We start from the raw sequence: 24,656 nt of genomic DNA, 5'->3' as shown, positions 1-24,656 counted from the left end.
GACTAACAATTGAAGATGGGCTTGCACTAGAACAAATGAAAGGCAGGAAAAGTGAAGTGGTAGTGAAGTTTATGCTGGTGAACTGGATATACAGTGATTCTAAGAAGTTACTGTTAGTGGTTTGTCATGCTTTTCACAGGAGTCTGATGACTCAGACTTATGACAGGTTCTCCGACCAGTATGCATATCTAAATAATGTATATTAGACCTGATTTCCTCTATTCTGTTTATTACAATATACAGTACACTGCTATATAAACATTTAAAAATATACCAGAAATGTCATAAATGGTGCAAAGGTCACATTAAAACAATATCAGAGATGGTTGACACAAACCATGCTCCTCACTTAGCGACAAATTCATTTACTGGCATGGTCTTAGGAATGGGACTCCATCGTTAAGTGAGGAGAGTTTGTATTCTTGTTTGAAGTGGAAAATTTATTTGCTTAAATGTGTATTTATTTGTCAGGTTCAAGAGGAAGCTGCGAGACAAACTGGGCCTGTTACTGCTGTGAGTTATGGGAAGGGTAATCCTGGTAATGCTGCAGTCAGTCAAGCACCCATGATGCCCCCTCCCATTGCCCCACAGCAGCAGGTCCGCCCACAAATGCCTACCAGTGCTATGCCACAAATGGGTAACATGGGACCTCAGGTCTCGCAAATGAATCCCATGGGTAAACCTAATGCAGTTATGCAACAGCAGCAGCAGCAACAACAGCAGCAACAGCAGCAGCAACAACAAAATAGAGTTCTACCTGGAATGGAGCAGTTATGGAACAGGTATGATATTATATGTATATGTTAAACATGTCTTCCATTATAAGAGGTTGAAAAAGTTATTGAAGGGGAAGAATGTAGTTTATGAAATGCTAATGAGAGGTGCACATATTTATTTTAAGATTTAGTGCCCATATCAATGTTTGTTCAGGTAGTGCCTGCCCAAACTCAGTATGTTTAGCACATTCTGCATTTGGGCTCTGATGATCCACCAAGAAAATAACCAGCTCTCAGATACATCTCTACTCATCTCAGATCACTGCCAGTTACGACTATCTCGCATTTAGCTCAGTATATCTAATTTCACCCTTATTTTTTATTTTTTAATTTCTACCAACTGGATCTAACCAGAATTAGTCAGCTGGCAGGGCCACGAGTAGCTGATCAGTGGTGCTGCAGTCAACACCTCTGCACACATGCTTTTCACAATAGACACCTTTTAAGCCAGTGACTTTTCTCTGTTCTCAGGTAGGTGTGAGCTATTGTTAGTGAAAGTTATTTGATGTGCCTGGCTCTCCAGTTCTGTGATCACCACCTGACCTATCGTGTGTTTTACGGCAGGATGGAATGTTGTGAAGAAGCATAGTCATGTGAGTGTGGTGTTGACTGCCCTGTCATAGAAGAGTCATCATTCAGCCAGAGTCAAGGGATGACTTCTCCAGGGTCATTGGTCATCGCCTCAAGTTTCATGTGTAGATTTTGGTTCTTTAAAAGAGGGCACGGACACCCTCTACCTTGACCCCTTAGGATTTCTAGATTCCTTCCAAATTAACAGGAGACTAAAAGTGGTGATGCTGGGTATTTTTGTGCCCCACCGCTTGTTGCTGGCCTGAATTTAGAGGCTTTGTCTTCTGAGCAAGAGCCTGCAACTTTAAGTGCTCACGGAGAAATTCAAATCTATGTTAGCTTCCTATATACTTCCTACGCTTGCTTATATTTAGTTCTGGTCCCTCTAGTAGTTTTTGCTGAGGATTCATGAGATGTTCCCAAGTCTTATTATAATAAGAAGGGTAAGCCTTCCCTGTCATGCTCAACAATGTTGTATTTTGTCTGGAATGCCCTTTCAGTAATAATATTGAGGCATGCAAGGTCCAGCCCTAACCTGAGGAGTCTGCCTATCTTTTTCTTGAGCCAATATCAGTGTCGGAAGTGCACTCTTGGCTATGATGTATGGCTGGTCAGGAAGAGGAAGGACAGTTTCTATCCTGTTACATCACAACCAGTTTGGATCAGCCAGGTTGGGATGGCTATGTGAACCTCTTGGCCACTAGCACAGTGGGTTACCAATAGTCACTGGGGAAACCTGTCCTAAGGCTGCAGGGTTAAAGAGAGTCCTTAAAATCAGTCACAGGTAAGAGGCCTGTATGATGACTCAAAAGTTCATCATACTGCTTACTAGGGTGGATATAACCTAGGTGCATGTCGTTTAGTCTGTCTTGTAAGGCCTCCTAAGGCTCCTCCATTCAGTGCACCAGGCTTAGGGGCTCCATTTCTAGATAACAGGGTATGAAATGCCTATTGATAGCAGGCTAGCAGCTCGTTGGTCAGTTATCCCCTAGCTCCTGCTCCTTTAACTTATCCCTGCCTACTCCCTCACATCATTCAGCAGTTTTCGTTCCCATTATTGGTGGCCTCATTTGGGAATGCCTGATGGAGAGTAGTGTAAACTAGGAAGATTTTTTTCCTGAAATTTTTTTTTGCCACAAAATATGAGGGCATTGCTTAACCTGAATTTAAAATTCTTAGACCGTTGTATATATGTCTTAACAAGATTTATAATGGAATTTATTGGAAGAATTCATCTCATCCTGATCTAGTTACTTCTGTCAGTTTGTACAAGGCCTCACATCTGAGGGTTTTGTACCCATTTAACTGGGCTAAACTACCAGTTAATGGCAGTGAACTGCAATCTAGAAATACAGTATAATACAAACTGTTGGCCACTCATCAACAAAGTCGTGTTGTTCACAGATCTCCAGAGAGCAAACTGGGATGCTAACTCACTCTTCACATAAACTGAAAGGATTTTTTTTTATATGGGTGAATCTCAACTCTCATTCTTCATCTCTTTGCTCCCAGACTGGTTGGTAGATGTAATGTCTCTCAGCTGCAGGACTTCAAGTTTCCATATTTCTTCCCTCCAACAAAGGGAGATGACAGTATATATTTCTTAACTGCACATTCACTACATCCTCATAGCTCCATGGCAACTCTTTAAGTTATACCCCATAAAGCTCCTGATATTATGGGGGCATAGTACAAGCAGTATGAACCACTTCTTAATCACCATTCATACAATACAAGTTGTTGTCGTCCTCAAAAACCAACAATAACAACCCCCACTCCATTTTATCACAATGTTTCATCATTTTTCTTAGGATTTTCTCAAAACTATTTGTCATTAGTTTTGTTTGGTACAGATGTGGCAAGTCCCTCAATGTTTAGTAAGTAATGTGGCTTATTTTAACTGATGTTAACATACTGATGTGATGACAGAGAAGGGTGATTGAAGTAAGTAAATTTATTATGATTTGTTAAACAAGTCTTGATATTTGCAATTGTTTTACATAGTAATATGTAAATTACCCAGGATTACCAGATAATGCTGCCTGCTACAGTTTTGTATCAATGCAATACATTTTTATTTCTTTGCAAGTTTACATTGAGATTCTGTAGTTATAATGAGTTGCAGTGCAAAGAGAGCCACTATCATGCCATGGCATTATGGGCAAATTAAATTAATGGCTTACAGATTACTTAATACAAGAGAAATTGATCATAGTTTGTTTAAGCAGACGCTAAGTTACTCTCCTTTATTCCAAAGATGAATGTATCTGATACATTCATCTTTGGAATAAATTCACTACATATAACTATGTGAGTTAACATGACTCACGAAATCGTAATGACACGATTGCAAACAAACCATACCACGGGCGGGATTTGAACCTGCGGTCAGAGTCTCAAAACTCCAGACCGTTGTGTTAGCCACTGGACCAGCTAGCCACAATAAGATTTGTCCAACTAGGTATATTTCTACACCATAGGAAGGTTAGCATAGGCACCACTGTGACCACAAATGCAAGTTTTTACAGACGAATCTCCAGCTAGCGTGGCCGTGATGAACTCTAGCTCAAGTCCCCTCACTGCCGTCAACATGGCTCAGGAAATGGTAATGACTTGAGCTAGAGTTCGTCACGGCCACGCTAGCTGGAGATTCGTCTGTAAAAACTTGTATTTGTGGTCACAGTGGTGCCTATGCTAATCTTCTTATGGTGTAGAAATATACCTAGTTGGACGAATCTTATTGTGGCTAGCTGGTCCAGTGGCTAACGCGACGGTCTAGAGTTTTGAGACTCTCTGACTGAGGGTTCAAATCCCGCCCGTGGTATGGTTTGTTTGCAATCGTGTCATTACGATTTCATGAGTCATGTTGACGGCAGTGAAGGGACTTAAGCTAGAGTTCATCACGGCCACGCTAGCTGGAGATTCGTCTGTAAAAACTTGCATTTGTGGTCACAGTGGTGCCTATGCTAACCTTCCTATGGTGTAGAAATATACTTAGTTGGACGAATCTTACTGTGGCTAGCTGGTCCAGTGGCTAACGCGACGGTCTGGAGTTTTGAGACTCTCTGACTGCGGGTTCAAATCCCGCCTGTGGTGTGGTTTACTATGTGAGTTACTTACGTACAATAAACCCTCAGTTTAAGAGATCTTAAGGTAATGGACCAGACTTTTTTTTTTTTTTAACTTCAATGGCTGTTTCCTGCCATTGCAGGGGTGACCCAAAGAAGAAAGCACATTCACTCTTATTCAGTCAATCTGGATGAAAACTGCTACAATTCGAAACCACTTTTACTCTGTCCCTCTTCCATCCTCTCTACGTGCCCAAACAACCTCAACAACTGCTTCTTAGCCCTCTGAATTATACCCTTAGTGACACTATCATCATTTAATTTTTGCACTGAATTTTCTGGATAATATTCACACCACACATTAATCTCCAACATGACATCTCTGCTGCTTAATTGCAGCCTCACTTCAGTATTGAGTACCCATGCCTCACACCCATATAAAAGTGTTGGGACCACTATGCTCTGGTACATTCCCTTTTAAGCTCCCATAGATAAACTTTTCTTTCTGCAGATGCTTTAACACACCACTCACATTTTTATCCCTCATCTATTTGAAAATATGTGACAAAATCATTTAGGTCAGTTAATTCAGAAACAATTGAATATGTCCATTCATTAGAGAATTGTTCATTATTTTATGATCACAGCACAGTCATCATAACTGGCATCCCACTCTCCACTATTTGTCCATTAATTTGAGAGTTTACTGTATTTGGTACAATTTGGTAAGGAAAAATGGATATTAGTTTTATGTTTACATGTGCAAATAGTGTTGAGGTAATAAACCTCACTATATCAAACTTGGCCCAGTAGGGTCACATCAACCTTCCCAGCACCCTTCCATATCAACAATCAACCACAATTGTAATGTAAGGTAAGATAAACAACAATTTTTTCCATATTATCTTGAATGCCATAGTTTCAACAGTGTTTTTACAGAACCATTATAAAGATAATTCCTTATGTTGCCTCAAGAGGGAGTTATGAGTGTAGTACAGTATATGTATGTTATGTTAGGTATAAATGGAACAGAAAAGTAACACAGAGTTGGTGAAAAATATATATGACAGCATGAAAAGTAAATGGAAAGAAATAGTGAAAAATTATGGGTGTAATAGCCAGTGTCGGTAGGCCTTCAGTTAGTAATTACACGATATTTTTTAGTGTAATATTGTAGTAGGTTGGTAGACAGCAACCACCCAGGGAGGTACTACCGTCCTACCATGTGAGTGTAAAATGAGAGCCTGTAATTGTTTTACATGATGGTAGGATTGCTGGTATCTCTTGTCTGTCTCATAAACATGCAAGATTGCAGGTACATCTTGCTACTTCTACATACACTTAGGTCACACTACACATACATGTACATGTTTATTTATATACACTCATCTGAGTTTTCTTTGATTTTATCTTAATAGTTCGTGTTCTTATTACTTTTCCTTTTATATCCATGGGGAAGTGGAATAAGAATCTTTCCTCTGTAAGCCATGCATGTTGTAAAAGTCAACTAAAATGCCAGGAACAACGGGCTAGTAACCCCTTTTTCTGTATAGCCTACTAAAATGAAAAAGAAGAAAATCGTCAAAGTGAGATGTTTGAATGTGCGTGGATGTTGTGCAAATGATAAGAAAGATGATTGTGGATGTTATGAACGAGAAGAAGCTGAATATCCTGGCTTTTAAGTGAAACAAAGCTGAAGGGGGTGGGAGAGATTAAAGTGGGGAGAAATAAATTGTATTAGATCAGGAGTTTCAGATAGAATTAGAGCTAAAGGAGGAGTAGCAATAATGTTGAAGGATAAGTTATGGCAGGAAAAGAGGGAAGTTTGAGACACTTATGCAACATACGGGAATCTTTATTGAGGAAATGTTTCACTACACAGTGGCTTCATCAGTCCAATACAAAGCAGAAAGGTGTAAGGAGAGGAGTAGTTTGAGGTAATGAGTCCCTCAGCCTGGAGTTGATGTGTTCAGTCCATCAATCTTGTAGAATGTAAAGCATAGGGCCGTAGACGTGGCTTATATACTGTAGGCAGGCGAGGCGAAGTAGGAGGAGGCGGGGTCATTGAGGTATATGTGGAGGCAAAAAATGTTATCTATGGAGGCAAAGAAGGGAATGTATGAAAGTATAGTAGTACCAACACTCTTATATGGATGTGAAGCTTGGGTTGTAAATGTTGCAGCAAGGAGATGGTTGGAGGCAGTGGAGATGTCCTGTCTAAGAGCAATGTGTGGTGTAAATATTATGCAGAAAATTCGGAGTGTGGAAATTAGGAGAAGGTGTGGAGTTAATAAAAGTATTAGTCAGAGGGCTGAAGACTGTTTGTTGAAGTGGTTTGGTCATTTAGAGAGAATGGATCAAAGTAGAATGACATGGAGAGCGTATAAATCTGTAGGGGTCGTCCTCAAAAAGGTTGGAGGGAGTGGGTAAAGAAGGAGTTGTGGGCGAGGAGTTTGGACTTCCAGCAGGCGTGCGTGAGCGTGTTAGATAGGAGTGAATGGAAACAAATGGTATTTGGGACCTGACGATCTGTTGGAGTGTGAGCAGGGTAATATTTAGTGAAGGGATTCAGGGAAACCGGTTATTTTATATAACCGGACTTGAGTCCTGGAAATGGGAAGTACAGTGCCTGCACTCTAAAGGAGGGGTTTAGGATATTGGCAGTTTGGAGAGATGTATTGTGTATTTTTATACGTATATACTTCTAAACTGTTGTATTCTGGGTACCTCTGCAAAAACAGTGATTATGTGTGAGTGGGGTGAAAGTGTTGAATGATGATGAAAGTATTTTCTTTTTGGGGATTTTCTTTCTCTTTGGGTCACCCTGCCTCGGTGGGAGACCTGGAGTTTACCTGGAGAGAGTTCCGGGGGTCAACGCCCCCGCGGTCCAGTCTGTGACCAGGCCTCCTGGTGGATCAGAGGCTGATCAACCAGGCTGTTGCTGCTGGCTGCACGCAAACCAACGTACGAGCCACAGCCCGGCTGGTCAGGAACCGACTTTAGGTGCTTGTCCACTGCCAGCTTGAAGACTGCCAGGGGTCTGTTGGAAATCCCCGTTATGTATGCTGGGAGGCAGTTGAACAGTCTCGGGCCCCTGACACTTATTGTATGGTCTCTTAACGTGCTAGTGACACCCCTGCTTTTCATTGGGGGGATGTTGCATCGTCTGCCAAGTCTTTTGCTTTCGTAGTGAGTGATTTTCGTGTGCAAGTTCGGTACTAGTCCCTCTAGGATTTTCCAGGTGTATATAATCATGTATCTCTCCCGCCTGCGTTCCAGGGCCGACTTGTTGAAAAAAAAAAAAAAAATCTTAGGCACTCCTGTCTTGGCTTTAGATTTCTGCTTACCATGACTCCCAAGTCGTTCACATTCTGTATGATCAAGCTCTACACCTAGTTCATAGCTACGAGGGTTATTTTCGTTACCAAGAACTAGTACCTTACACTTATCCACATTAAACTTCATCTGCCATTTTTCACACCAAGACATTAATTTGTCCAAATCCTCCTGGAGTTCATTGGTATCTTCCTCAGAATGAATCATATGGCCAATTTTTGTATCATCAGCAGATTTGCTCATTTTTTTTTTTTTTTTAACAAATCTGCCGTCTCCCACTGAGGCAGGGTGACCCTCACTCACACATAATCACTGTTTTTGCAGAGGTGCCCAGAACACAACAATTAAGAAGCATATACGTATAAAGATGCACAACATATCCCTCCAAACTGCCAATATCTCAAACCCCTCCTTTAGAGTGCAGGCATTGTGTTTCCCATTTCCAGGACTTAAGTCCGGCTATACAAAAATAACCAGTTTCCCTGTATCCCTTCACTAAATAGTACCCTGCTCACACTCCAACAGATCGTCAGGTCCCAAATACCATTCGTCTCCATTCACTCCTATCGAACATGCTCATGCACGCCTGCTGGAAGTCCAAGCCCCTTGCCCACAAAACCTCCCTTACCCCTTTCCTTCCAACCTTTTCGAGGACGAACCCTACCCCGCCTTCTTTCCCCTACAGATTTATACGCTCTCCATGTCATTCTACTTTGATCCATTCTCTCTAAATTACCAAACCACCTCAACAACTCCTCTTAAGCCCTCTGACTAATACTTTTATTAACTCCACACCTTCTCCTAATTTCCACACACCAATTTTTCTGCATAATATTTACACCACACATTGTCCGTAGACAGGTCATCTCCACTGCCTCCAACCGCCTCCTCACTGCTGCATTCACAACCCAAGCTTCACACCCATATAAGAGTGTTGGTACTACTATACTTTCATACATTCCCTTCTTTGCCTCCATAGATAATTTTTTTTGTCTCCACATATACCTCAACACTCCGCTCACCTTTTTTCCCTCATCAATTCTATGATTAACCTCATCCTTCATAAATCCATCCGCCGACACGTCAACTCCCAAGTATCTGAAAACATTCACTTCTTCCATACTCCTCCTCCCCAATTTAATATCCGATTTTTCTTTAACTAAATCATTTGATACCCTTATCATCTTATTCTTTTATATGTTCACTTTCAACTTTCTACCTTTACACATACCTACTAACCTTTTTTGCTCATGTCACTTGTAATTCCTTCAAGGTCATTAATGTAAATTATGAGCAACAGAGTGCCTAAAACTGATCTCTGTGGAATGCCACTAGTGACTAATACCCATTCAGATTTGACCTCATTAATAGAAACACACTGCTTTCTGTTGGTAAGCCATGCCTCTATCCATGCTAGAACTTTACCTCCCATAATATGAGCTGCCACTTTTCTTAAGAGTCTCTTGTGAGGTACTCACAAGAAGGCTTTACTAAAATCCAAATAAGCAATATCATATTCTTAATCACTGTCTACTGCCTCAAATGTTCTATTGAAGAACACCAGTAAATTTGCCAGGCAGGTATGACCTCTTGTGTACCCATGCTGAGATTCATTAATCAAATTATGTTCTTCAAGGTGACTTCTAATAATGTCAGCTGTAATTGATTCTAATAATTTGATTCTAATAATTTCAGTGATGATGTGTGAGTGAGGTGAAAGTGTTGAATGAAGATGAAAGTATTTTCTTTTTTGGGGATTTTCTTTCTTTTTGGGTCACCCTGCCTAGGTGGGAGACAGCCTACTATAGACGTCAGACTTATTGGAACCACATTAGCCATCATCCACATCTCTAGTACAACACCAGTAAGGATGGATACATTAAACACATTCATTGATGGCTGGCTAAGTTCCATCTTGCATTCCTTAAGAACCCTGGAAAACAACTCGTCAGGTCCTGGGGACTTATTTTGCTTCAGTTTATCTGTTTGACAATCATGTCCGTCGTGACAGTAATATTAGTTAATTTGAATTCATGAGGAACTGAATAACTGTTAATTTCTGGAATCTCATTTATGTCTTCTGTGTAAAAACTGGTGACAAGAAATAGTTGCTAAATAGGAACACATTTCCAGTTCATTATCCGTCCCCTGTCCATTCCCAATTTTCAAAGGTCCTACTTTTTCCTTCACCTTCGTCCTATACACTTGAAAGAACCCTTTTGGATTAGTCTTTGATTCATTAGCAACTCTAATTTCATAGTCACATTTTTTTTTCTTTTTCTTTTCAACAAGTCGGCCGTCTCCCACCGAGGCAGGGTGACCCAAAAAAGAAAGAAAATCCCCAAAAAGAAAATACTTTCATCATCATTCAACACTTTCACCACACTCGCACATTATCACTGTTTTTGCAGAGGTGCTCAGAATACAACAGTCTAGAAGCATACACATATAAAGATACACAACATATCCCTCCAAACTGCCAATATCCCAAACCCCTCCTTTAAAGTGCAGGCATTGTACTTCCCATTTCCAGGACTCAAGTCCGACTATATGAAAATAACCGGTTTCCCTGAATCCCTTCACTAAATATTACCCTGCTCACACTCCAACAGATCGTCAGGTCCCAAGTACCATTCGTCTCCATTCACTCCTATCTAACATGCTCATGCACGCTTGCTGGAAGTCCAAGCCCCTTACCCACAAAACCTCCTTTACCCCCTCTCTCCAACCCTTTCGAGGACGACCCCTACCCCGCCTTCCTTCCCCTATAGATTTATATGCTTTCCATGTCATTCTACTTTGATCCATTCTCTCTAAATGACCAAACCACCTCAACAACCCCTCTTCTGCCCTCTGACTAATACTTTTATTAACTCCACACCTTCTCCTAATTTCCACACTCCGAATTTTCTGCATAATATTTACACCACACAGGACATCTCCACTGCCTCCAACCGTCTCCTCGCTGCTGCATTTACCACCCAAGCTTCACACCCATATAAGAGTGTTGGTACTACTATACTTTCATACATTCCCTTCTTTGCCTCCATAGATAACGTTTTTTGACTCCACATATACCTCAACGCACCACTCACCTTTTTTCCCTCATCAATTCTATGATTAACCTCATCCTTCATAAAGCCATCCGCCGACACGTCAACTCCCAAGTATCTGAAAACATTCACTTCTTCCATACTCCTCCTCCCCAATTTGATATCCAATTTTTCTTTATCTAAATCATTTGACACCCTCATCACCTTACTCTTTTCTATGTTCACTTTCAACTTTCTACCTTTACACACATTCCCAAGCTCATCCACTAACCTTTGCAATTTTTCTTTAGAATCTCCCATAAGCACAGTATCATCAGCAAAAAGTAACTGTGTCAATTCCCATTTTGAATTTGATTCCCCATAATTTAATCCCACCCCTCTCCCAAACACCCTAGCATTTACTTCCTTTACAACCCCATCTATAAATATATTAAAACAACCATGGGGACATTACACATCCCTTTCTAAGACCTACTTTTACCGGGAAGTAGTCTCCCTCTCTTCTACACACCCTAACCTGAGCCTCACTATCCTCATAAAAACTCTTTACAGCATTTAATAACTTACCACCTATTCCATATACTTGCAACATCTGCCACATTGCTCCTCTATCCACTCTATCATATGCCTTTTCTAAATCCATAAATGCAATAAAAACTTCCCTATCTTTATCTAAATACTGTTCACATATATGCTTCAATGTAAACACCTGATCTACACATCCCCTACCCACTCTAAAACCTCCTTGCTCATCCGCAATCCTACATTCTGTCTTACCTCTAATTCTTTCAATTATAACCCTACCGTACACTTTTCCTGGTATACTCAGTAAGCTTATTCCTCTATAATTTTTACAGTCTCTTTTGTCCCCTTTCCCTTTATATAAAGGGACTATACATGCTCTCTGCCAATCCCTAGGTACCTTCCCCTCTTTCATACATTTATTAAACAAAAGTACCAACCACTCCAACACTATATCCCCCCCTGCTTTTAACATTTCTGTCATGATCCCATCAGTTCCAGCTGCTTTACCCCCTTTCATTTTACGTAATGCCTCACGTACCTCCCCCACACTTACCTTCTGCTCTTCTTCACTCCTAAAAGATGGTATACCTCCCTGACCAGTGCATGAAATTACTGCCTCTGTTTCTTCCTTAACATTTAAAAATTCCTCAAAATATTCTCGCCATCTACCCAATACCTCCATCTCCCCATTTACTAACTCCCCTACTCTGTTTTTAACTGACAAATCCATATTTTCCCTAGGCTTTCTTAACTTGTTTAACTCACTCCAAAATTTTTTCTTATTTTCATTAAAATTTCTTGACAGTGCCTCTCCCACTCTATCATCTGCTCTCCTTTTGCACTCTCTCACCACTCGCTTTACCTTTCTTTTACTCTCCATATACTCTGCTCTTCTTATAACACTTCTGCTTTGTAAAAACCTCTCATAAGCTACCTTTTTCTCTTTTATCACACCCTTTACTTCATCATTCCACCAATCACTCCTCTTTCCTCCTGCCCCCACCCTCCTATAACCACAAACTTCTGCCCCACATTCTAATACTGCATTTTTAAAACTATTCCAACCCTCTTCAACCCCCCCACTACTCATCTTTGCACTAGCCCACCTTTCTGCCAATAGTCGCTTATATCTCACCCGAACTTCCTCCTCCCTTAGTTTATACACTTTCACCTCCCTCTTACTTGTTGTTGCCACCTTCCTCTTTTCCCATCTACCTCTTACTCTAACTGTAGCTACAACTAAATAATGATCCGATATATCAGTTGCCCCTCTATAAACATGTACATCCTGGAGCCTACCCATCAACCTTTTATCCACCAATACATAATCTAATAAACTACTTTCATTACGTGCTACATCATACCTTGTATATTTATTTATCCTCTTTTTCATAAAATATGTATTACTTATTACCAAATTTCTTTCTACACATAGCTCAATTAAAGGCTCCCCATTTACATTTACCCCTGGCACCCCAAATTTACCTACTACTCCTTCCATAACATTTTTACCCACTTTAGCATTGAAATCCCCAACCACCATTACTCTCACACTTGATTCAAAACTCCCCACGCATTCACTCAACATTTCCCAAAATCTCTCTCTCTCCTCTACACGTCTCTCTTCTCCAGGTGCATACACGCTTATTATAGTCACATTTAGCCTTTCTAATCCCCTTTTTTACTTCTCTTTTAAGCTCAGCATATTGGTCAGTAAGGTTAACCTTTCGTCTTTTGATGCACTTATATATTCCCCTTTTCTCCCCTAATAGATGCTTCAGCTTCCTGTTAACCCATTTGCGATTGTTATTTATTTTTTTTTTTTTTTTTTTCAACAAGTCGGCCGTCTCCCACCGTCTCTCTGGGGAATGTATATACTCTGAGCATGTTGTACATTATTAAGAAAAAATCATGAACGCAGATCCCTTCGTAATCATAAGTATGATCATCGTCAATAAAATCATTAGCTAGATTACCTCAATCGAGATTAGACAGGTGTTTCCTAAGTCCATTATAATCGGCAGAATGAAAATTGGGGACTTTTACCGTATTATCATTATTCGCACATTCCCAGTTAATGCTAAAAGTGATGGGTTTGCGATCACTTGTGCCAAGCTCTTCAGCAGTCTCCAGATTATTTACGAGTGTTTCCTTATTTGACATGACCAGGTCGAGCAAATTATTACCCCTGGTAGGCTCTGTTACACACTGCTTCAGAAAAGTTTTGAACTACTTCCATACAGCCACTGGATTCCAGATTACTGGTCAAAGAAGTCCAGTCAACTTGACTAAAGTTAAAATCCCCTACTATCACTACGTTATTATGTCTAGAAGCCCTAACAATTTCCTACCAAAGAAGTCTCCCTACATCATGATCTAAGCCTGGAGGTCGGTATATTACACCTAGAATTAGTTTTTCTTGACCTACAAACTCTACCCAAACAGATTCTGTTATTAATCCATCGATTTTTATACCTTTATTTATGTAACAATTTGTATTTTCTCGTACATATAATTAAACTCCTCCCCCTCCCCATTATATCTATCCACATGAAACAACTTAAACCCTTGAATATTACACTCAGCAATCATATCCTAACTCTTTAAATCATACCATTTTTCAGTTATATCAATGACATCAAAGTTCCTGGCGCACGCTACCAAATGTAATTCATTAATCTTATTTCTTGCACTTTGACTGTTGGCATAAAATACAGTCATAGGTTTCTTCTGCATCTTTTTCCTATTCACCTTTGCTTTTACACAATTTCTATAATTGTCATTACCCAGTATTACTCCATGACTGTTATTATTAAGATTCATATTATCAAAGCTTAAGTCAGTATATCCATTTGCATTATTTTCCATTTCTAAACCCTTACCTCTAACTAATCCACACCTGCTCTGGATAAGTGAACCCCTTCCCTGGCATACATGTCATTTCTACCATAGAAGTGGTCCCAGTTGCCAATGAATGGTACTGCATTATCCTTACAGTGTTTGTCCAGCCAACAATTAATACCAATTGCTCTGGACAACCATTCATTTCCAGCACCCCTTCTTGGCAAAATGCCACATATGACAGGGTGCCCCCCCCCCTCCCCCCAATGTCTTCCTAATTATGACTGTTGCTGTCCTGTACCTTCTAACTAAATCCTCACTTCTATGCTTGCCTACATTATTGCCTCCAGCACTGAGACAGATAATAGGATTGATCCTGTTACTGTTCGTGATGTTGTCGAACCGGTTAACAATGTCCTCTATCCCAGCCCCCAGGAAAGCAAACCCTCTGTCTCCTACTCCTATCCTACAAGCAGAAGGCTCAATCCATATACCTAACCTGTCTATCCACAACAACAACATTTTTACCTTGGTGTCGTTTGTTGTGACGTTCCAAGTAGTAGGCTCACATTCATCTGGTAGCACAGAGAATATGTTCGATACTTCCACAACAGTTTCCAAAGCAGTCTCTTCCTTCTTCATCATTTCTACCTCTCCATTCATCTTCTTGATCTTGAACTTTGTTCCATGCCGTCCGGCCACTGCCCAGGTTCCCTTCTTGACCTGAGGACTCAACAGGAGGACTACTACGAACCCTCTTGTTTTCCTCCATCAATTGTTGTATCTTTAGCTTCGCTACCCTCAATTCCTCCTTAAGCTACTGGTAAAGTTGCTCAATGGAGGGCATCTTGGTTCAGTCCAAAGAGAGTACACCAGACACGTCCTCACTCTGTATCATGTCTCATATATTTATCCTCTTTTTCTTAAAATATATTACTTATTAACAACCTTATTTCAGTTTAAAGTTAAATGAAAGGCCCCCGTTATCATTTACCTCTGGTACCCCAAACTTACTTAATTGTGCCCTCTACAACAGTTTCTCCCACTTTAATATTTAGGTCCCTCACCACAAAACTTCTCACACTCACTTAACCCATCCCTCAGCATTATTGCTACAGTACTTCATTCTTAGCTCTAACGCTATTGGAAACCCCCTGACCTAATCCAGTTTATTTCTCCCCACTGAAAAGTCTCCTACCCCCTTCAGCTTTGTTTCACTTAGAGCCAGGACATTCAGCTTCTTTTCATTCCTAACATTTACAGTCATCTCTTTCTTATTATTTGCACTTCATCCATTTACATTCAGACATCCCAAATTTAAAGATTTATTTTTAGTATTTTATACAGAAAGGGTTACTAGGCCATTGCTCCCAGCATTTTTAATCAGCTTTTTCAACATGCACGGCTTACAGGTGCTTCTTATTCCACTTCCCCATAGAGATAAAAGGAAAAAATAAAAGCAAGAACTAATAAGAAAACTCAGATGGGTGTGTATACATATACATGTACCGTGAACCCCCGAGTTTCGTGATGAATCCAGTCCAGAGAGTCTGCTGAATTTCAAAATTCACAAAACTCAAAACCATTTTCCCCATTAGAAATAATGTAAATCCAATTAATCCATTTCAGACACCCAAAAGTATTAACAAAAATTATTTTTTTTTTTATAGATTAAATATAGATTCACATGCAGAAAAGAATGAGAAATCAAGTATGTATAAAACAATAACATCATCATCACTTACATTTATTGAAGACTCTTGTTGGTGTATGGAACATAAGAATGCAGGAATACTGCAGCAGACCTGTTGGCCCATACAAACCATCCCACTAACAGAATATTTGCCTAACCCTATTTTTAATGCGCCCCATGCAATAAGCTTTGATAATTCTATTCACTCTTGCGCAAGTCCCACTCAAATCAAATCATGTGTTTGGGGAAGTACCCTGGCTGGTTTGTGTGGGGAAGTACCCTGGCTGGTTTGTGTGGGGAAGTACCCTGGTTGGGGTACATAAGAACATACAGCAGGAACACTGCAGCAGACCTGTTGGCCCTTACTAGGCAGGTCCTTCATAAACCATCCCACTAATAGAATATTTGCCCAACCCAATTTTCAGTGCTTCCCAAGCACTGAGCTTTGATAATTCTATTCACTCATGTGCAAGTCCCACTCAGATCAAATCATGTGTGGGGAAGTACCCTGGCTGGTGCATTATTTCTTGAATTCTATTGTGTTTTGTGCCTTTGTAGTGGAGGTTCGTAGGAGATATGATGGTTGGAGTTAAACACACTTGTTGGATGGTAACACATATATTGCAGAGTATGAAGGGAGGAGGCCCAGCCTGCCTGTAGCTGCTTGGTAGGTCTAACGGGAACTGAGAAGGATTCTAGGCGCGAAGGGCTCACAACAGCGTCACGTGACGTCACACATACTAGTCACTGAGCCTACTGACCTGGGAGCCTAAATATATATATATGGATGATACGATCTACAATATACTACACAAGTGTACGTATAAGGGAATTCAGTAGCTATACTGACTGCTCAGTCAAGTTACGTATGTTGTCTTGACATACAATACTACGCTATAGGCTGAACAGGCAGGTGGCGTTACAAAGGCATATGTAACTCAGAGCTAATGGATGGTATCATAATGGATGTTAACATAATGCATTACAAATTATAAGTACAAATCACATTATAATAAAGGATAGAATTGATCGATCGATCTGTATTCATGCACTCTACGGATTCTGAGGAAGAATAAATATGTATATATTTACAAAGGTGAAAGTAAATTAACAGCAAGGCAAATCTTGCGCGCACAGATCAGTACTGCTAATCTCAGAATTCGGAGGGGACGTGAACACAAAAAAAAAAATTCTGAAAACTGATCAGCTGTTAAGACACACAGTTTGACAACTTGATTTATCTTGAACATTTAAACCCAACTCTGCTATGGTAAGATTTACATATGCAGAATGGTTATCGTCTTTGGGAGGATCGAATTCCTTTGCAGTGGCTAACACATGCCTTGACTGAGGGAGATCTGAACAAGTATCTACAAAAGATACTTGTGGGTTTCTCATTACTTGTCGAGTACTCAAAGAATAACGACATTCGGGTTGATTATCTGGCTGAGTACAGTGGACCCCCGCATAGCGACCTTAATCCGTGCAAGAGGGCTGGCTGTTATGCGAAATGTTCGGTATGCGAATGAATTTTCCCCATAAGAAATAATGGAAATCAATTTAATCCGTGCAAGACACCCAAAAGTATGAAAAAAAAAAATTTTACCACAGGAAACGTTAATTTTAATACACACAAACTGAAAAAGGCATGCACAATTACATGACACTTACTTTTATTGAAGATCTGGTGATGATTGATGGGATGGGAGGAGGGGAGAGAGAGTGTTAGTGTTTAGAAGGGGAATCCCCTTCCATTAAGACTTGAGGTGTCGAGTCCTTTTCTGGGGTTACTTCCCTTCTTCTTTTAATGCCACTAGGACCAGCTTCAGAGTCACTGGACTTCTTTCGCACAACATATCTGTCCATAGTGGCCTGTACCTCTCGTTCCTTTATGATTTGTCTAAAGTGGTTCACAACATTGTCATTGTAACAGTCACCAGCACGGCTTGCAATAGCTGTGTGAGGGTGATTTTCATCAAAAAAGGTTTGCACTTCAAGCCATTTTGCACACATTTCCTTAATCTTTGTAGTAGGCAATTCCTTCAATTTCTCTCTCCCCTCCTTTGAACCAGTTTCCCCAGGTCTGGCCTCTTGCTCTTGAAGTTGATCTATCAGCTCATCAGTGGTTAGTTCTTCATTGTCCTCCTCCACCAACTCTTCCACATCCTCCCCACTAACCTCCAACCCCAAGGACTTCCCCAATGCCACAATTGATTCCTCAACTGGTATGCTCCTCTCAGGGTTAGCCTCAAACCCTTCAAAATCCCTTTTGTCTACACATTCTGGCCACAGTTTCTTCCAAGCAGAGTTCAAGGTCTTAGTCACTCCCTCCCAAGCCTTACCTATAAGGTTTATACAATTGAGGATATTAAAGTGATCTCTCCAAAACTCTCTTAGAGTCAGTTGAGTTTCTGAGGTCACTACAAAGCACCTTTCAAACAGAGCTTTTGTGTACAGCTTTTTGAAGTTTGCAATAACCTGCTGGTCCATGGGCTGCAGGAGAGGAGTGGTATTAGGAGGCAAAAACTTCACCTTAATGAAGCTCATGTCCCCATAAAGTCGCTCTGCCACGTCTGTAGGATGACCAGGGGCATTGTCTAACACCAGGAGGCACTTAAGTTCTAATTTCTTTTCAGTTAGGTAATCTTTGACATTGGGGGCAAATGCATGGTGTAACCAGTTATAGAAAAAGTCCCTAGTGACCCATGCCTTACTGTTTGATCTCCACAGCACACACAAATTATCCTTGAGGACATTCTTTTGCCTGAACGCTCTGGGAGTTTCAGAGTGATACACTAATAAAGGCTTAACTTTGCAATCACCACTAGCATTGGAACACATCAACAAAGTAAGCCTGTCTTTCATAGGCTTATGTCCTGTGAGTGCCTTTTCTTCCTGAGTAATGTAGGTCCTGCTTGGCATTTTCTTCCAAAACAGGCCTGTTTCATCACAATTAAACACTTGTTCAGGTTTCAGTCCTTCAGTTTCTTTGTACTCCTTGAATTCCTGCACATATTTTTCAGCCGCTTTGTGGTCCGAACTGGCAGCCTCACCATGCCTTATCACACTATGTATGCCACTACGCTTCTTAAATCTCTCAAACCAACCTTTGCTGGCCTTAAATTCACTCACATCATCACTAGTTGCAGGCCTTTTTTTAATTAAATCCTCATGCAACTTCCTAGCCTTTTCGCTTATGATAGCTTGAGAAACGCTATCTCCTGCTAGCTGTTTTTCATTTATCCACACCAATAAGAGTCTCTCAACATCTTCCATCACTTGCGATCTCTCTTTCGAAAACACAGTTAAACCTTTGGCAAGAACAGCTTCCTTGATTGCCTTTCTGTTGCCCACAATAGTAGAGATGGTTGATTTGGGTTTCTTGTACAACCTGACCAGGTCGGTGATACGCACTCCACTTTCATACTTATCAATGATCTCTTTCTTCATCTCTATTGGAATTCTAACCCTTATTGCTGTAGGGTTGGAACTAGAAGCTTTCTTGGGGCCCATGGTCACTTATTTTCCAGAAACAGCACCGAAAACACTGTAATAATACGAAATATTCTGATTGTATGCTTGAATGTTACCGCGGAGGCTGGCTGGTAAACAATGCCACCGGCGGAACATATGAGGCTGGCTCAGGCCGCACATTGGACGCGTCTCGGACGAAGGGCGCTGAGCGGGTTTTTGGGGCGGTATGCGAGGCAAAATTTTAGCGATCAAAGCGTCCAGTATGCGGATTGTCCGTTATGCAAGGCGTCCGGTATGCGGGGGTCCACTGTATTAGAGGTAGAGGGCACAGTCAGCGACTGACACATTAGTCTGGGTAGAATTATCATCCTCGACATCGCATATTAATTTCATATGATCTAAATGCGATTCCTTATACTGACCAGTACTAATTTCTCTAACCTTATACTTATTGCCATTGATATGTTCAACTACTCGATAAGGGCCAACAAACTTTTGGTCGAGCTTAGGCAGTGCGGATGTTTTGTTGAAATTAGTCAGCATTACTCTCGAACCCACTTTAACTTTTGTCGGCTTAGCACAGCTATTAGTTATTCTGGTAAATTCTGCTATTGATTTATGAAGTGTTTCACGGATTCTTCTAAAAACACTTTGAGCTATGCTGGTATGAGTTGCTATGAAATCATCAGGATTATAATCGGGTTTCAGAGTGGAATATAACAACTCATAAGGTAAACTTGTCTACACCGTACAATGCATAATGTGGAGTATCACCTATGGAAGCATTGTAAGCAGAATTTATGGCAAAATTTATGTGCAAAAATTATAGGGGGATAAGTTTGTTGAGTATACCTGGTAAAGTGTATGGTAGAGTTATTATTGAAAGAATTAAGAGTAAGACGGAGAATAGGATAGCAGATGAACAAGGAGGCTTTAGGAAAGGTAGGGGGTGTGTGGACCAGGTGTTTACAGTGAAACACATAAGTGAACAGTATTTAGATAAGGCTGAAGAGGTCTTTGTGGCATTTATGGATTTGGAAAAGGCGTATGACAGGGTGGATAGGGGGGCAATATGGCAGTTGTTGCAGGTTTATGGTGTAGGAGGTAGGTTACTGAAAGCAGTGAAGAGTTTTTACGAGGATAGTGAGGCTCAAGTTAGAGTATGTAGGAAAGAGGGAAATTATTTCTCAGTAAAAGTAGGCCTTAGACAAGGATGTGTGATGTCACCGTGGTTGTTTAATATATTTATAGATGGGGTTGTAAGAGAAGTAAATGCGAGGGTCTTGGCAAGAGGCGTGGAGTTAAAAGATAAAGAATCACACATAAAGTGGGAGTTGTCACAGTTGCTCTTTGCTGATGACACTGTGCTCTTGGGAGATTCTGAAGAGAAGTTGCAGAGATTGGTGGATGAATTTGGTAGGGTATGCAAAAGAAGAAAATTAAAAGTGAATACAGGAAAGAGTAAGGTTATGAGGATAACAAAAAGGTTAGGTGATGAAAGATTGGATATCAGATTGGAGGGAGAGAGTATGGAGGAAGTGAATGTATTCAGATATTTGGGAGTGGACTTGTCAGCGGATGGGTCTATGAAAGATGAGGTGAATCATAGAATTGATGAGGGGAAAAAGGTGAGTGGTGCACTTAGGAGTCTGTGGAGACAAAGAACTTTGTCCTTGGAGGCAAAGAGGGGAATGTATGAGAGTATAGTTTTACCAACGCTCTTATATGGGTGTGAAGCATGGGTGATGAATGTTGCAGCGAGGAGAAGGCTGGAGGCAGTGGAGATGTCACGTCTGAGGGCAATGTGTGATGTGAATATAATGCAGAGAATTCGTAGTTTGGAAGTTAGGAGGAGGTGCGGGATTACCAAAACTGTTGTCCAGAGGGCTGAGGAAGGGTTGTTGAGGTGGTTCGGACATGTAGAGAGAATGGAGCAAAACAGAATGACTTCAAGAGTGTATCAGTCTGTAGTGGAAGGAAGGCGGGGTAGGGGTCAGCCTAGGAAAGGTTGGAGGGAGGGGGTAAAGGAGGTTTTGTGTGCGAGGGGCTTGGACTTCCAGCAGGCATGCGTGAGTGTGTTTGATAGGAGTGAATGGAGACAAATGGTTTTGAATACTTGACGTGCTGTTGGAGTGTGAGCAAAGTAGCATTTATGAAGGGGTTCAGGGAAACCGGCAGGCCGGACTTGAGTCCTGGAGATGGGAAGTACAGTGCCTGCACTCTGAAGGAGGGGTGTTAATTTTGCAGTTTAAAAACTGTAGTGTAAAGCACCCTTCTGGCAAGACAGTGATGGAGTGAATGATGGTGAAAGTTTTTCTTTTTCGGGCCACCCTGCCTTGGTGGTAATTGGCCAGTGTGATAATAATAAAAAAAAAATAAACATCTGGTATAACTTCATCCCAAGTTTCACTATTGGGGTTGATAGTGGCTCTCAAAACATTTAGTACTTTCTTATTTGTATGTTCTGGTAACCCATTGCTCACAGGATGATGAGGAACAATGGTTGATTTAGAGATCTTGTACAAGATATACAAATTTTCAAGAATCTCATTACAGAATTCACCTTCATTATCTGTTACTAAGGACTTAGGGGTGGTATGCCTGCAGATAGTGCGTTCTTTAAACACTTTAGCTACTGTCTCGGCAGTCTTATTTGCAATAGGAACTAACTCACAATATCTGGTGAAATGGTCTACCATAATACACATGTTTGTTGCCTTGGAGGGAACATTTAAAATTGGTTAACAAATCTAGCGCAACTCTTTCCCATGGTTCACTAGTAGTAGGATACACCTGGATTGGATTAGGACCATTGACATTTCCTTTATGCTGCATACAGACACTACATTTCTTACATACTCGGAAGTGTCAGTAGCCATACATGGCCAAAAGTATTTCATTCTGGCTTGTTTCACAAAACGATCCATACCAGGGTGTGCAACACGTGGTGCATCGTGAACTAGCTGTAGAGCTACATTCACTAGTGACTGTGGAATTACTAATTGATATACTCTTCTGCTTGGAGTACCCAACTCGGCTGTTCGATACAGTAATTCTTGACTCAGACAAAGTCACTAATAGGTGCTGGTGGTTTCACAGTCAGAATAAGATCTTCCTGGAGCAGGAATCAGATCACACCAGACCACAAGGGATTGGTTCTTTCTTACTGGAGGAATGAACTCGGTGGAGTGGATGACTCTCCCCGGTTGAAAAAATAAAGCTATAACAAGCAATATGAACAAGGGAGAATGGATCTACTATCTCTCACTGCAAGCACAGGGGAAAAGAAATGAACACTGTCAACAATACTGATATTCAAGCTGAGTCGCTCACAGTGACACGAGGTATCAGCTGTAAAGAAACTACACTTACAAACGTTAACATGTGAAAGTTACTCGAGAAACAACTTCTTACATTGCACGAATTACTGTCATCTAGGATGGGATCACCATCTGGAACACTAGGAACAACAACACACACACTAGTGAGAGCACTAGCCGTGACAGAGACGTCTTTCTGCAGGCGGCACATGACATCAACAAGAGATGGCATTACTAGTTTCAGGTAATCGTTTTCTGACAAGGCATCCCCTGTGGAGAAACTACTACTTGAACTAGCAGACATTGCAGGGATAGGCTGTGCACTCAAGGCAGTCTGAGTGTCCCCGGACACTTGAGGCAACAGAACACTATCCTGCAAGTCTGAAGGTGTAGGTGAAACACAGATGGGAGTGACAGATTTACTAGTGCCTGACCGCTCGAGGCAACAGAACACTATCCTTCAAGTCTGAAGGTGTAGGTGAAACACAGATGGGAGTGACAGATTTACTAGTGCCTGACCGCTCGGCTATGTTAATAACGAATTCACGGATCTATAGGAACTTAATCTGAACTTTACATTTTGCAGCACTTGAACAAATCTCAGATACAAGCTGTGAGAACAAACACATTGCTCAAGGGCTAGGTATTGTCTTTCAGTCATTAAGGGAATATTGGTACTGTGGACTGATTCATATTGACTTTGACTGGCATGATACACTAAGTGAGCAAACAAAAGTGACTGGGACATCTTCTCAGGGAACTTATACAAGGACATGAAAGCAAGAATAATAAATGGAATATTTTATTTTTTTATTATCACACTGGCCGATTCCCACCAAGGCAGGGTGGCCCGAAAAAGAAAAACTTTCACCATCATTCACTCCATCACTGTCTTGCCAGAAGGGTGCTTTACACTACAGTTTTTAAACTGCAACATTAACACCCCTCCTTCAGAGTGCAGGCACTGTACTTCCCATCTCCAGGACTCAAGTCCGGCCTGCCGGTTTCCCTGAATCCCTTCATAAATGTTACTTTGCTCACACTCCAACAGCACGTCAAGTATTAAAAACCATTTGTCTCCATTCACTCCTATCAAACACGCTCATGCATGCCTGCTGGAAGTCCAAGCCCCTCGCACACAAAACCTCCTTTACCCCCTCCCTCCAACCTTTCCTAGGCCGACCCCTACCCCGCCTTCCTTCCACTACAGACTGATACACTCTTGAAGTCATTCTGTTTCGCTCCATTCTCTCTACATGTCCGAACCACCTCAACAACCCTTCCTCAGCCCTCTGGACAACAGTTTTGGTAATCCCGCACCTCCTCCTAACTTCCAAACTACGAATTCTCTGCATTATATTCACACCACACATTGCCCTCAGACATGACATCTCCACTGCCTCCAGCCTTCTCCTCGCTGCAACATTCATATGCTGAAATGGGAGGAAAAAAAAATGCTTAACTATTCTGCGTAAGTAAAGAAAAAAAAATAAGTCACACTGTAAGCAAGGAAAACTCACTTGAAAATAAAAAATTACTCAACTGGATAAACAACACTTGGAAAATCAAGAGAAATTGTACTTTACTCAAATCAAATTTACTCAGATTTACTTTAAATTGAATTAATGGCACTGAGTTTTCTTTACTCTCATTTCAATAAAGAAATTCAACAATAAATGATAAATCAAGCAAAAATGATAAAATAGAATGAATAAATCTTGTGCAAAATTCAAAAGTACTACATAAAAATTTCTGAAAGAAAAAATTTAATAGCAGCACAATGTTTACACAAGAATTATTGTAAAATGAGTCAATATTGCAATAATAAAAAAATTACACATGCAAGAAAATGCAGTTTGCAAGAGCAACAAAAAAAAATATTATCAATGAATGAACTGATTGAACACTTTAACTCTTAATTGCAGCTTAAGCAAACACTGAACAAGCAAAAGAATGATTTACTTTAAAAAGAAGGCAAAAATTGTACTAAGAGTGAATTT

At 40.7% G+C, this 24,656-nt stretch overlaps 1 protein-coding gene across 3 annotated transcripts in view; it reads left to right on the top strand.

Annotated features, from left to right (window-relative positions):
• Positions 1–24,656, top strand: part of nej (nejire) — a 465,387-nt gene that overhangs the window by 298,063 nt on the left and 142,668 nt on the right. For all 3 annotated transcript variants that reach the window (XM_070086767.1, XM_070086766.1, XM_070086768.1), the window contains one exon: positions 472–782. In XM_070086767.1, coding sequence (XP_069942868.1) covers positions 472–782 — 311 coding nt within the window. The remainder of the gene's footprint in view (positions 1–471; positions 783–24,656) is intronic.

Source organism: Cherax quadricarinatus, chromosome 19 (genome assembly GCF_038502225.1).
Source record: "Cherax quadricarinatus isolate ZL_2023a chromosome 19, ASM3850222v1, whole genome shotgun sequence".
Taxonomy (NCBI): domain Eukaryota; kingdom Metazoa; phylum Arthropoda; class Malacostraca; order Decapoda; family Parastacidae; genus Cherax; species Cherax quadricarinatus.
Note: the sequence above shows the minus strand (reverse complement) of the source record. Positions and strands in the feature narration are given on the sequence as shown.